This window comes from Perognathus longimembris, chromosome 2 (genome assembly GCF_023159225.1).
Source record: "Perognathus longimembris pacificus isolate PPM17 chromosome 2, ASM2315922v1, whole genome shotgun sequence".
In the NCBI taxonomy this organism is placed as follows: domain Eukaryota; kingdom Metazoa; phylum Chordata; class Mammalia; order Rodentia; family Heteromyidae; genus Perognathus; species Perognathus longimembris.
In genome coordinates this window covers 71421557-71436830 of record NC_063162.1, presented here as the reverse complement: position 1 = coordinate 71436830, position 15274 = coordinate 71421557, and the positions used below count along the sequence as shown (strand labels likewise).

General features: G+C 44.4%; 1 gene segment (V, D, J or C); it reads right to left on the bottom strand.

The window, feature by feature from the left end:
* Positions 1–11949: 11949 nt before the first annotated feature.
* LOC125344661 lies at positions 11950–12507 on the bottom strand. The segment is given in 2 exon segments: positions 11950–12269; positions 12399–12507. Coding segments are annotated over 2 exon segments (363 nt in total).
* Positions 12508–15274: the final 2767 nt, after the last annotated feature.

Here is a 15274-nt window from a genome sequence, read left to right as displayed (position 1 = left end):
TGTAACTATGCCACTGGTGTCTTTTCAAGGGTCTAAAGGATCTGTTCTGGTATTCATTACAGGAAATGCTCAGTACCGCTTCAATGATGCTTCCAAAACTTCATTGTTTACAGGAAATGCTTATCAAGGATCCATCACAGACTTGGTACAGAGCTGGGGAATGCCACAGAAGGTGGACCCAGGCCTCTCCATACACAATGCTTTTGTTTTGCAGCACGTGGATTCTTCTTGATGCACTCAGTGCAGCACCTTGGCTGTCAGTTACCAGAGGTGCTCTCCCTTCCTTGCTCTTCTTGTATGATTCAGTCTGTGTCAGTCACCTTCCTAGACAGCTCAAGACTCAGGAACAATGGTGCCTGGCACACTCAGATTACTTCTGCCATTCTCAGACAGAATTTTGATCTGAAGGCAAGCAGCACAAATGAATTTGGAACTTAACGCCTGGGGAAAGGGCCTTCAAGGCCAGTCTTTACAGGCGTCTCTCTGCTACCCTCTGCATCCTCAACAACTTCCACATGTTTGCTATCTTGTGTCTGGAATTTTCTTTGTGATACAATCATTAGACTGGAAGTGGCCACTATTTACTGAAACCATGCTCTTGGGATACAAAAGTCCCTCTGTAGTTTCTATAAGGACTAACCTGAGAACCTGAGTGATTGAATATAGTAAGTTTTAGTGTTAAAATTATAACAGCTTCTAAACCCTGATGATGACTCCATGCTAGAGGGCTGCACGCCCACCCGTGAGACTAGTAGTTTGACATTTAAAAATATAGGGAGCCCTTGTTCCCCTCTTTACCTAGGTAGCAACCATGGTAATGGACAGTAAAAATTATCATAGTCATAGACTATAGAAATAACAGTAGTAGAAATGCCATGGTAACTGTTGGGTTGGTTTACTTATGATTGAGTACTGGATTGTTCGGGCCTGCTCAAGCTTGCTTAGTGGTAATGGGAAAACATGGTAACAATTGTTAAAATAAAGTTGGTACTAGGTCAGCCTGACCACAAAATTCTGCTTCTGTAAACGGCTTGCTTAGCCTATTTGTGACTTGCTGTACCCCTTGCATTAACCCCCTGCATCAGTGCTACGTGACCACCTGCTGTCAGTTCCTGATATGGAGGCCAGTTCCCGATATCAAAGTCAAATTAGGTAACTATAAGGGTAGATAGCCAATCAGGAAAACCCACGCTGGAATTTCCCTAGTGTGAGCCAATGGTGTTAAAGGGCAGCTGTTGGCATTGCAGTTACTTTGCTTTAAAAGTAGCCTGTGAGATCAGGGAAGTGTCGCTCTCCAAGGAGCTGCCCTGGCAGGTCAGCTAGTGATCTCGATGCTTGACGTGAAATGAACTTTGTTATACTTTCACATTAGGTCAGTCTTGTTCTTTTGATCACGACCCTATCAGTTTCCATAGCACTGTGTCCCCTCAGCACTTCTGTACTCACTAAGAGTCTCTGTGGTACATTCGCATCAGCAGCACACACACCCTGTGAAGGGAGCTGGGGCTACTGAAGACTCATCTTTGCCGCTACTTACCACTGTTGCCGAAGTGCTATGACTGTATTGGGGAAACTGGATATCAACTGATGTTCCCTATTCTCCCTTATCCATCTTGGCTTCTATTGGAGTTTCTGTTTTTCTCTGGTGTAAGACATAGACAAAGAAACCATTGGGGTTGGGGGGAGCTTCATTTAATTGTCTTTTTTGTTGCTGTTGTTTCTCTCTCCATCATGCATAAGATTCCCCAAACAGAAGTACTGCCCTTCTGTCTGGGTGGACACTGGCTTCCCCCGCCTCCCACACGGAGACCTCACCCTCCAGCACCCTCGTGGGACTCTGTGCTCTTGGGTTGCCAGCTTGGCCTTATCTCCTAAAAATGGGAGATTTGCACTTTGCAAGATCCTTTTATCTTTAAGCTTACTCTGACTTTGATGCTTACTCTCACACAATAAATGTAAACAGTAAGTTTATTTGGGCAAGTCGGCCATCTCTTTCTGAGTGTCCTAAACCCAAGGATTTAGCCTAAAAATGGGCTATGGAAGAAATTGTTTATATAAAAGAAAAAAGTATACTGACTACACATTTGCCAAATCTGTAGTCACTTACTTAAATCCACTAAAATTCAGACTTCATGGTTTTATCCCTCCTCCATGGATACTACCCATGAAATTCCTAGCTAAGGCAACTTCATAGGGAAGACAAATGGTGTTCTTAACCTTTCCGCTCTAGTAAGGAAACAGACACAGGCAGAATGCCCAAAAAAGGACATGATTATCCCTGGCCATGCTTCCTGAGTCTAACTCATTCTGTCCAACACCAGGCTTTGCTGAACTGGACAGTGAGTCTGGGACAGCCCACAGTTGCTCATAAATGGAAAGAAAAGTATATAAATACTGAGATCACTCAAAGTGGCTCAGGAATACAACTAGAAGTCATGGTCACACCTTTATTCCTAGCTACTCAGGAGGGTGAGATCTGAGGGTCATGGTTTGAAGCCAGCCAGGGCATGAAAGTCCATAAGACTCTTATCCCCAATTAACTACCAAAAGACTCTTATCCCCAATTAACTACCAAAAAAACCCAAAACCCAACAACAACAACCAGAAGTGAGGCTGTGACTCAAGTGATAGAGCAATAACCTCAAGAAAAAATCAAAACAAAACAAAACACCTCAGGAACAGTGCCAAGGCCCCGAGTTTAAGCCCCAGGACACACACACACACACACACACACACTCCAGAATACAACTGAAATGTCATGAACTATTTGTTTGAACTGAACACCAATTGTCTCTAAACATAAATTCTTTCTTCTCTGAACAAGGTATGTGCAGAGTTTTTGTGATGACCAATCATGTGGAAGCTGAGCAGAGGGATTTCTTCCTGTACTCTTTCAGCACCTCTACCCTGAGACTCTCACCATGGGTAGATGCCTCTGGGAAAGAAAATAACAGACCTTCCCTTCTTGCTGAGATAGACAGTTTCAACACAGTGTCTATGTATAGACCCAAGTCAACAGGAAATGATACCAACCAAATATTTAGGGGCACCATTATTGGCATCAGTGGGGTGATGTTGATAGCTATCAGATTCTCTTTAGGGTTTCCTGTGATACAGAAATGTAAAGTTAAAGCACAGGAAGTGCTGCACCCTGGGGCTGAGAGCTAGCAGAACAGACTGGATTGCTCTGGTTGGGAAGGCAGAGGTCATGGATATGTTCAGAGATGCCTGGGTTCATTTCCTTGGCCCAAAAGACCAGGTGTAAACATATTAAACATCATTGTGTCTCCACTTTGTATAAATTTTACATGAAAGGCCAAAGGACTTTTTATAGAACTCATGAGAGTTACAGTTGTTTCTCTATAAATGGCTTTGGAAATGGTCTGGGTTTTTTTCCTTTTTTTCTCTCAATCAGATTTGAAGCTTGTCAGTGCCTGACTAGATATGCTAAATGAAAGTCTGTGTTTCTTTCCTGCAAGTAGGCCAAATGTTTTGCTCACCTCAACTGTATCTATTCAATTTCTATAAGAAACCAAATAAGAAATAACATTACTAAGAAAATCAAATTACTAAGTGAGAAGATATCATGTGTGTGCATGCACGTGCTTGATCCTGAGCTTTAACCCAGGGTCTGGGCATTGTCCTCAAGCTTTTTTGCCTTGAGCCAGAGCTCCATGTCTTGCTTTTTGCTGGTTAATTGGAGATAAGAGTCTCAGGGGCTCTCCTGCCTGGACCAGCTTTGAACCACAGTCCTCATATCTCAGCCTCCTAAGTAGATAGGGTTATAGACATAAGCCATTGGTGCCCAGCAAAGCTATAATTTTTAAAGCATACTTCAAACAATTCAAGGAAGAAGTCAACAGACTGCACACCTCAAGTGAAGAACATTCCATCTGCCCAGGCTCTGTGCACACACAGGGAGCAGGCTGAGGAGATGAAGCCAGAGCAGAGACTACATGCTAGCTGGGATTGGGAGGCTAGCCAGGAAAATAGGTATCACCACCCTTGTTTTCTGAGGCTGCTCATTGTCTGTACCCTGTGGGAGCTTTATCTGTTTGCTTTTTCTTTATGACACCAAAATAATCCTTCCATTTACCAAGGTAGATATGATAAACTTGTTAAGCCTGTTCATGCTTAGAAAGTTTCAAGGTAATTCTTCATTATCATTTGTTGCTTTATCCACATTATTTTCATTGATTTCAAGGAAGAATTGGCCTAAGTTACCAAGTCTGCTGCCACCTAAAGCCCCCTGGAGGTGAGAGCAGTCCCAGTATCTGGACCTACCAAGCTCTCATGACAAAGTTTCCACATCCCTCCCTGGATGTGGAGGACCCAGGACCTATGAGATCTCTTTCCCATTTCACCCCCTCCCCCTGGGCAGTTTTGGGGCTTGAACTCAAGGCCTAGGTGTTGTCCCTAAGCTTTTCTGCTCAAGGCAATGTTCTACCAATCTGAGCTACAGCTCCACTTCTGGTTTTCTGGTGGTTATTGGGAGATAAAAGTCTCAGGGACTTTCCAGTCTAGACTGGCTTTGAACCACAATTCTCAGATTTCAGCCTTCTGAGTAACTTGAGTAACTACGATTATAGGTGTGAGCCACCAGTGCCGGGCATGAGTGAGCTCTCTTCTGATGTGAGAAAGAAAGCTGCATCTTCACTGCCCTGGGACTGGTTGTATCTTCAGGAACTTTCTAGTATGAATATAACTCCTGAAACAACAGAATTAACAATTTTGTTCATGTCTGAGCAGGTTTTGGGGGGATTTATTTCTTGTCCAGGGCTCCTAGACTATGGATTTTTAGCATACAGGTTATGGAGTTCATGGTCATAAAGCTGGAGGAAGTAGGCTGACCTGTTAATAGCAACCTCTCCTCGCTAGAGGGCAGTAGTATTCCCATTCTTTTGTGACAACCAAACTGTCTTTTTCCAATTGGCAATGTCCCATGAAGGGGAAAATGACCCAACTTAAGAACCACTGATTTAGATTCCTTTTTAGGAAGCAGGTAAGGCTTACTAGTATTTTCCTGAATTAGCTAAGGAGGGTATAAGATGAAACTCTCACTAATTATGGAGCATTTAAAACTCCTACCCATACATAACCAATACTACTTAACCTTGCCACCCTTTCTGTACTAGAGACATGGGTGGAATTCACATAACAATAACCCCAGCCCCACAGGAGCATATAGCACTGCTAACTGACTGGCCAGTTGTTTCCTGCTAAATCCCATTCTGCTATAGGAGAGTATATGTTTTAGTTTAGGGAGGGTTAAATCCTTCTACTGAATCAAGTAGCATGGTTTTCCTGTGATGAGAGTGCCATAAGAAAGTGCTGATTCTCATTAGGAGATCATTCTCATTAGAGATCCTTTTGGAATGCATGAGATATGTAAAAATAATGACTTGCACTGGTTCATTCTATGTGATCAGTCATATCCTGGTCCTGGAATGAGCTAGGAAATGGCAGAGCTTGAACTCAGCCCTATTTCTCTTAACACCAAATCCTCATAGCACAGTATTATGTAGAGGCGAGCATAAAATTAGTCTGTCTAACTTTTTATTCCATTTTTGCCTGTTGTTAGTTTGGGGCACTGTGGCATATAATTTTGAAAATGAGACAGAAACCCTTGACCTCCCAGGTTCCGTTTAAGAAAGGGGCACAAAGGGGCACCTGGCACTAAGGCAAAACTCACTGCAGTGGATTGTGTGTCCTTCTTTTCTCCTCCCCTCTGTCTCCTTGTTGAAGCAGTCTCAGCACAGAGCTATTGTTCAGAGGTGTAATGTGGATTTGAGGTCACCCAACAGATTTCCTTCGCTTGATGGACATCAAGAGCATCTCCAAAAGAAGAAGATCCACAGCCTTGTGCTCCTCTTCTTTAACACTGGTGGAGCCTGGAATTCAAGATCCTGATGCAGACAAGATCTCACTCCTCCCCCAGGCACCAGCTGGTAGCAACAAAGGGCAAGGAAGGGATTAGTCACTATGAACTATTTTTCCTGTACCTTAGGAGGTGGTTAAAAAAAAATAAATTCACACAAGAGTTTGATGAAAAATAATAAGGATCTATATATAACTGCATGTTTGAAAACATTAGGATGTTAATTTCCCAAGCTGTGTCTTTTGGTATTCGAGAATTGGGTAGCAAAAACTACTTAAGCAATCTTCCTTATTGTTTCCATCCACTTGTGTAATAAACATGAATTTTCTCTACTTCTCTACTTCTTATAATACTTGTAATACTTTTTTTTTACTAGTCCTGGGGCTTGAACTTGGGACCTGAGCACTGTTCCTAGCTTCATTTTGCTCAAGGCTAGCACTCTACCACTAAAGCCAAAGCACCACTTCTGGCTTTTTCTATATATGCTAGGAATCGAACCCAGGGCTTTATGTATGTGAGACAAGCACTTTACCACTAGGTCATATTGCCAGCCCATTATTTTGTAATACTTTTACTCTAATACGAATTTTCTGGCATAGCACCTACCCAATATTCCATGCATTTCTCTTTTGGGGACACTCAGATACATCATGAAATCAATGAATTCTTAGCTTGTCTGTATCTCCTTGGAAGTGTATTGTGAACTACAAAGTGCTTTTCTTACCACTGTTTACTCAAATAGTCAGGCTACCCCAGGGCTGAGACCTGTAATCCTAGCTACTCTGGAGGCTGAAATCTGAGGTTCACAGTTCAAAACCATCCTGGGCAAGAAAGTCCATGAGATTCTTATCTGCAGGGAACCATCAGAAAACTGGAAGTAGTACTGTGGCTCAAAGTGATAAGAGTACTAGCCTTGAGCCAAAGAGCTTAGTGCCCAGTACCTGAGTTCAAGCCCTAGGACCAGCTCTCTCTCTCTCTCTCTCTCTCTCTCTCTCTCTCTCTCTGTCTGTCTATCTCTCTGTCTCTGTCTCTGTCTCTCTCTGTCTCTCTCTCTCTCTTCTCTCCCTGTCTTAGAAATGAACATTGTAGAGTTTTCATGCTTGTCCTAAAGGCCAGATCACTGAGGAAAAAGAAAATCTTAGTCTTTATTTAGCTGGGAATTTTTTTTAATTTTATTCATTTCTCTATTGTCAAAGTGATGTACAGAGGAGTTACAGTTTCATATGTAAGGCAGTGCATACATTTCTTATCCAGCTTGTTACCTCTTCCCTCAGCTGAGACATTTTTTACCCTAGAGATTAAAACATAAATCAAGTGCTGTGGTTCAAAAGGAGATACATTTTCATAAAGCTGAAGCAGCTTTATACAAGGAGGAAGCTCCATATCCCTCGCACTCTCCCCTGAGGAAACTGAAGGTCCTCTCTCCTGTGAGTAGGTGACTGAGGAGCTTGGATTTCTTGGTGGCCACACCCTGTCACCGCTGACTCACTGAACTCACTCCTTTGTGCTGCCAAGCCCTGGGAGAGGGGCTGCTAGGGCACAGAACCCCTCGCTGTGCCTATCAGCTTCCATCAGCAAATAAGAGAGAACAAAGGAAGGACCTTTATGAAGTAAGTTTCATCCCCTTTGCCTCCACCATGCACCCCGGGAAGGCTTAGCCATGGTTTCCATACCAGGAGGGATTAGAGGGAGCTCCTGGAAACCTAATGGATCTTACTAATAATCGTTAGCCATGAAAACATAAGCTGAGAGAGCCCATAAGCTAAGCAATCCAAGAGTTTTGTTTTACTTTTCACTCATCAAACATTTGTTATATTGACTTTATGATGATGAAGTCATACATGAAATGTTGAGGCTTTCACTGAGAAGGCATTTAAAAAGCCACACATGCATGGCGACTCATGCTTGAAATTCCAGCAACTGGTTTATCCTCTGCAAGCAAGAATCCCTGAGGGCCTTTAAGAAACTTCTCCATTATTCTCCCTCTTATTTCTTTCTCTTGACTTATTACTCTGGCTTGGAACTCCAGATCAACACTGAGTAGGAGTGGGAACAGGAGGTGTGACTGATCAAGATGCACTGCACACCCAATGGACATGTTCCATTAAATTCCTTTCAAAGACTAAAAAACCTCTGCTGACTGGATTTCTCATGGAAACTGCAGCAGGCTGAGCTCTCATCTCTCTGTCCCTTTCATCTGTCAGCCCCCGGAGAAGGGGGAGCCTGGGACGCTTAAGGACTCACATACACTTTTCTTTCATGCCACAAGGAAACTCATGGGACCATCAGGCAGTGAAAATGTGCAAAGCCTGCTTGGATCCGGGAGCAAGAGAGTTTTGGGTGCCAAGTAAGACTGGTGCGCAGGGCTGTGCATGTCCCAGGCTGCGCAGTAGTATACGCCCTCATCCTCCTTCTCCAGCTCCAGCACTTGCAGAATGCAGACGCTCCCATGCTCGGCGGCCATGGCTGTGATTTTATCACTTCTCACGACTGAATCCCAATGCACAATCCTACCGTATGTGGCCATTCCAAGCAGCCTCTGTGGGGGTTTGCGCTCTTGCTGCCGGTACCAGTAGATGTGCCTGAACCTGGGGGAGGAGACCCAGCACTGCAGAATGGCTGAGCTGCCTTTGTGTCCCAGGACTCTGGCTGGCTGCTCCAGGATGGCTACGAGAGACTGGACAACTGGAAGGGAGGAAGCAGTGAGGCAGAGCTGTCCTGGGTTTCTCTATAGATTTCCATCATGCAGGGAGTTCAGAGACTTACCTGTAAACAGAAGGGCCCAAAGGAGGGCAGTGCTGCCCAGCATGGCTGCGGCGTCCTGTCCAGGAAGAGAGAAAAACCTATGATCTCAAACTGCCAGCCAGAGCCACAGCTTGGTGGGGAGTACAGGAGAGATTAGGGCCTGAAGGGCTGCTTTCCTGACACCAGGAGGTGACAGACTGGCGAGAAGCATGGAGGAAGGAGAAAGAAGCAAGAGAGAAGAGAGGCAGAAATCTGACCACAAGAGGAAGGAGGCATGCTGAGAGTTCTGAGAAAGACTTTTAAAACATTGTGGCTAAAATAATAACAGCAAACATGGAAATGGCTGGTTGGATGCCCTGAGCTCTACCACCATACTCCTTGGGAATTACTGAGTGCCAGTGGCTCATTCTTATAATCCTACCTATTCATGAGGCTGAGATCTAATGATCAAGTTTCAAAGCCAGCTTGGGTAGGAAAATCCATGAGATTCTTATCTCCCATCTACCCAAGAACCGGAAGTGGAGCTCAAGTGGCTCAAGTGCAGGCTGCTGTACAAGCTAGGTCCATGTTTCCTGTATTCTCAAATACATGCCTTGGCTGGCTGTGCTGGTGACCTGGTCTCTTCTAGAACTGTCATTCACACCCCCTCTACGGATGCTCAACATTGGTTTTTTTGTTTTGTTTGCCAGTCCTGGGCCTTGGACTCAGGGCCTGAGCACTGTCCCTGGCTTCTTTTTGCTCAAGGCTAGCACTCTGCCACTTGAGCCACAGCACCCACTTCTGGCTGTTTTCTATATATGTGGTGCTGAGGAATCGAACCCAGGGCTTCATGTATAGGAGGCAAGCACTCTTGCCACTAGGCCATATTCCCTGCCCTGATACTCAACATTGGAAAATGACAGCTACACCATCATCCTCATAGAGACCAAGTACGGAAAGACCCACAAAATAAATGGGGAGCAATAGGAAGCAGGATGGGTATTGTATTGTGTTTTTGTGTGGTTATATTGTTCCCTAATATTTATTTTTTTGTGTCATTCATTGGGCTTGAACTCAGGGCCGGGGTGCTGTCCCTGAGCATTTTTGCTTAAGGATGGCACTCTACCACTTTGAGCCACAGCTCCACTTCTGGGTTTTTGGTAGTTAATTGGAGATGAGAGTCTCATGGACTTTCCTGCCTGGACTAGACCTAGAACCACGACCCTCAGATCTCAGGGTCCTGAGTTGCTAGGATTTCAGCACGAGTCACCAGTGCCTGTCCTAATAATCAGATTTTTAACAAGAAAATATTACATCGGGAGGATATAGATCCATAAGTATATTGTGCCATGAGGATGTTTCCATTTTCTTTTCAGTATTGTAATATTCTTTTTTTTTTTTTTTTTTTTTTGCAGTCCTGTGGCTTGAACTCGGGGCCTCAGCACTGACCTTGGGCTTCTTTTGCTCAAGGCTAACAATCTAGCATTGTAATATTCTTTTCTCAATTATTACTATGACTTTTTTATTCAATTGATGTCCCTTGGAAACTTGACAACTGTTGACAACAAACATTAATAAAGTCGGCCTCAGACCTGCAGCCACAGTCTTCATGGAGGTGTTTGCCATCTTCCCCATATAACTCTGTGTGTCATGGTGGCCTCAACGAGACACACATTAGGGGACATCAGTAGAGTAGGACAGAGTGGATAAAGAGCAAGGGGGTGTCCTCTCAGCCTCAGGGGGCTAGAGCAATTCAGATCAACACCCTCAAGGTATCCAGAAAGAAAGAAGTAAATGAAAGTTGGTCAGAGAGCAGCACCTCAGTTCCATTCAAATTGTCCTGCTGCTGCTGGAAGGAAACAGCACCTTGAGACTCATACTTGACCTCTAGAAACAGGATGTATCTGCCATTGCTACGGATTTCTGTAAATCAAAGATCACTTTCTGGTCTTAATGTACTTTGGACTATGTGTGTCTATAAGGATCCTGTGAGGAATCAGGATATCTCTTGTTACGCTGGGGATGAATTCTGTAGCAGCATCACCTTTAGAACAGCCTCCACTAAGGTGCTTCAGGATTCTTAGAGCATCCTGGTTGTCCTAACTAGGACACTTCTCTGGGCATGACCAGGAAGAACAGTCATCCATGAGCTCTCGTGGCCTTAGAAAGTCCGCTCTAGCTTACCTACTTCTCACACTTCTATTCCTTCTTCTAAGTTCCAGGGCAGCTCTGACACATCTATGTCATGACACATGACATGTAAGCCAGGCTTCTTCCTCATCACGTTCCAAAAGAGCCATCTACAGAGTGCATCAGCACCAAGACCAGGATCTCTTGCCAGAATGCTGAATCCTGAAAACACCTGTTACCATGACCTCTGCTTCCTCAGTGAAGGCATTCCATGACACTGCTGTCCAGCATATGGGAAATTCTTCCTATGCATGTCTGTCTTCCAGGACACATGAACTATGCCCTGAAACTCCAGGAGGAAAGAACTGCTCTATCTGTCAGCAGGGCTTTCTTCCCCAAGCCAGGCCCCTGATCCTCCTTAACCAGCTACTGTACAGGAACACAGACAGAATGATTCATCAGGTTGCTGTATAGAAAGGACTTCAATAGCTGAGGAATCTACTGTGTGACTCAACACACGATCACCTAACATACAAGAATCCTCTTGATGTGTGCTAAGACAGAATTAAGTTTAAGCATCATACTTACTTTGAAGAACAAGTTCAAGGTAAGATACTTTCTTAACTCAATATACATACACCTGCACTGTGCTCAATTGTACATTGACACACATCTTGGGAGTAAATTGCCTGCTTTATTTCAACCTGTGTAATATGTATTCTGTGTAATATGGATTTTAAAAAGAGACTCTAAAGCCTATCATATGGAGTTTCCTCAATTAATGAAAGCATTGAAAAGATTCTCAAGTATTGAATCTTTGCCACATTCATTCAGATTTCTTATCTTCCATTGCATTTCTCCAACATAACACTCTCCTTGTCCTCTCCTGCAATAGATCCACCCTGATGACTTTGTGAGTCCTGGGTGACAGGGTGAATGGGCCTTTCCCTGTGCCTGTAAGGAAGTTACTCCCAGCCATGCTGTGTGTGCAAGGCTTGGAGGTGGCAGTTTTGTCTCTAGAGATGTCCTGAGGTGCATTTAGGGGCAGATACAGCTGAGGTATGGAGTGGGATGTGAGATATGGGTGGAAGGTGGGTCTCAGGGCTTCCTTTGTTCTGAATCCAGGGAGATCAAGGGCAGGAAGTAAATTCTGGCTGATTGTCCACCCCCAACCCCAGCAGCTGCCAAAAACATTTTCAGCATAGATGGAGACAGGGCTACACCACTGTGCCAATCCAAGTGGCACAGTAATACATGCCAGAATCACTCCTGTCCAAATTTCGTAACACCAAATTGCAGCTCCTTCCTATCCCTTCATAAGCATGGTATTTTTCTGGACTGAGTTCAGAGTCCACCACAGCAGTGGATCTAAAGATGTCATAGACAAGAAGGTATCGTGGGGCCTTCCCCTCCATAGCCTGATACCAGTGGACGGGGGCTAAGACCGGGTGAACATCACAACTGATTGCCACAGAGGACCCGAATGTCTTGGTGACTGACCGCAATCTCTCTTTCCAGTTGGGAGACAGTTGACTGTCTGCAGTGGTACCAAACATCCACAAAATAATAATGAGTAAGAAAGCAAGAACAGGAATTTTTCAGTCCTCCCTCCCACATAGAAATGAAAGGAAAATTCCATGAGCATTTACTTATGTCATATACTTACCAGGGAGCAGGAAAGCTAGAAATAAGGCTACAGCCCACATCATGCCAATTTCTTTTGGGTCTTTGAAAGAAAGGATAAGATGGTTAAGTGGCGCAGAAAACCTCCTCAAATTCTGATCAAATGCAAATGGTTACACCAGTCTGTCAGAGCTCTTTATCCTGAGTGACTCACAGCTGAGACCATGAGCTGGGGAGCTCTCTGCAAAGTCAGCCAGTCTGTGGGTCAGAGGCATGTGGGCGGGGCGGGGCCTCCGATGGCTCTGTGCCTCCTGTAGGCAAGTCCTGGGGAGAGGAAGGGAGCCAGGAGCGCTCACAGAACTGGAACAGGCTGAGGAAAGAGTCTAGGAAGCAGGTGCTGGCATGAAACTTGCCTCCCTCCCATGGAGACAGGGTCTGTTTTAGCAATTCAGTTTTCGTTTGTTAAAAACTGACCATTGTCATAGTCATATCCTGAGATGAAACCTCTTTATTACTACCCTGAATCACCTTCACCTAGATCTGTAAATAGATCTAGGCTTGCATTTTCAAGGCTAGTGCTCTACCACTTGAACCACAGCTTTGCTTCTGGGTTTTCCGTAGTTGACTGGAGATAAGAGTCTTACAGAATTTCCTGTTAGGACTGGCTGAGAACAGCAATCCTCAGATCTCAGCCTCCTGAGTAGCTAGAATGACAGATGTGAGCCACTGGCAACTGGCTCAGAGCTCATTTTTTACATAATGTACATTGAATATAATGACTTCGCAAATTATTTTTCACACAAAAAATGTGATTATTGGCTGGGTGCCGGTGGCTCACGCCTTTTATCTTTTTATCTCTTTCTCTCTGAATCTCTCTTCCAGTTCTCCTTCTCCACTATCTTTCAGCTTTCTTAGTCTCTCTCTCGCTCCACATCCATCTCCAGATGGCTGTCCCATGCTTCCATAAGTCAGTGCCTCCCTGCCTGTCTCTGTTGTTTATCTTTCATTCTGTCCTCCCCTGTATCTCTTTTATCTGTTTCACTTCCTCTCTTCTGATTATTTCCCAGCCACAATGGCTGCCTCAAAATATTTATGACTCCAGCACCTATACGGCCATCCTCTCTATGCATTAGAATTGGTAAGGTGGTATTTGAGTGATGAGATGTAGATTTTTTTTTCTGTTTTTTTTCTGACTGTGCTGAGGAATTTTGGTTTGCATCCTGCACTTTTGGATGGCATGTTATGGGCCATGAAGTATTGTTTGAATTCTGCGCAGTGTGTTGGTATTTTTGCAGTCACCTGACCCAGTACTGTGTTGCAAATTCTTACCTGCCTCTGACCAGTAGCCTGGGTTGGCTTTGTGCTCTTTGCATCTGTGTTCTGCGAGCGCCATCCAGTGGACACTCTCATGAGTGTCCTGGGAAGTGACTAGTACTTACGCTTCAAAGCTAGCTGTATTTAGAATCAGTCCAAACACCATGGAAAATCCCAGAGCTTACATACAAGATTTTGATAGGTTGTCCAGACATTAGAGCCTGCAATCTTTTTGTTTTTGCCTGCCATTCTTGCCATAATTATGTTTTTGTTGTGTTTCTGAGTGCCTGGTGCCATCTCATCACTAATTGCATCACTAATACGCACCAGTTGTATGTACTATTTAGTAGCTTACCATATTTGCTGTTTGTTTTACTTCATTCCTTTGTGCTCATGGGTGCCCAACCTATTGTATCTGATGCATGCCCTCAGCCTTGGGATCTGTGAAAATGGTAGAGCTGTTTGTAAATAGCATTGTGTTAGTTCCTCTAAAGAGAATGCCAAGCCATCTACCCACTGAATGCCTGTCTATAATCCTTGCTCATGGTTCCACTCTGCTGCCTGTGCTCCACCATGGACTGCTACCACCTGCCAGCCCTCCCTCCCCTAGCAGGGAAATTCAGTGATGTAGCCATGTAGCCCATACAGTCCTTCCAGTCTAGCTCCAGTGCTGCCCTGAAGGGAATGCAGTCCTAGGCTTGCTAGTCAGAGAAAGTGAGTGAGTGAGTGTGTGTGTGTGTGTGTGTGTGTGTGTGTGTGTGTGTGTGTGTGTGTGTGTAGGAACAAAGAAAACTGGGAAGGCAGGATGTAAACAAGAAGTACCCTCATAATGTTCACTCACAATGGGAAAGATTCCTAGTAGATCAGGGAACCAAAATTAAAGGAATCTGAGGCAGGTGTTGATCATCTAGAAGACATCACGTGAGTCCATGCTCCCAAGTCCTTGAGCCTAGGAGTCTGAAGGACGAGAGACCCTCAGTAGAGCACTGTGCACAGGTTAAAGTCTAATAGATTTTTCCTTGGGTATAGGAACTCACCCTTAGCCAGAACCTGGCAACCCTTTAATGAATGAAGAATCATCAAATGTGACCTTCCGAGCAATGTCTGGCTTCTCCAAAGGGAACAACAATCCTTGTATAGATGGGATTCGAACTGTAGTATAGAGAACCATAACTTCTCATCCTCCCCCCCTACCCCCAACACCCATAGGAAGAAGGAAATGACAGTAGGAAAGGTGAGACAAGGCCAGCAGAGAGGTAGGAAAACAATTCCATATCCTGGCATCTTAGGGAGAGTTCAGAGACAGTTATGGCAGCATCAAATGCCACAACTTACTTGATACTCATGTGTAGATATGTGGAAAGCAGGAAAAAAAACTGACCAAGAATTTAATAATATTTATTGATAGGGAGAAGGCATAAGGGTAGCATCCATGTGGCAAGTTCTGATGGACAAGGCATTCCTCCATCAGGCTGGATTTACACAGCTTTAGAACTCAGTAGGGCATGAGCTAACTGCAGACACCCCACTGGGGACTGACAGAGGAAAGGCAAGCATTGAACTCCGACCTACAGGAATCAGGCAACCCGAGAATTTGACCTGATA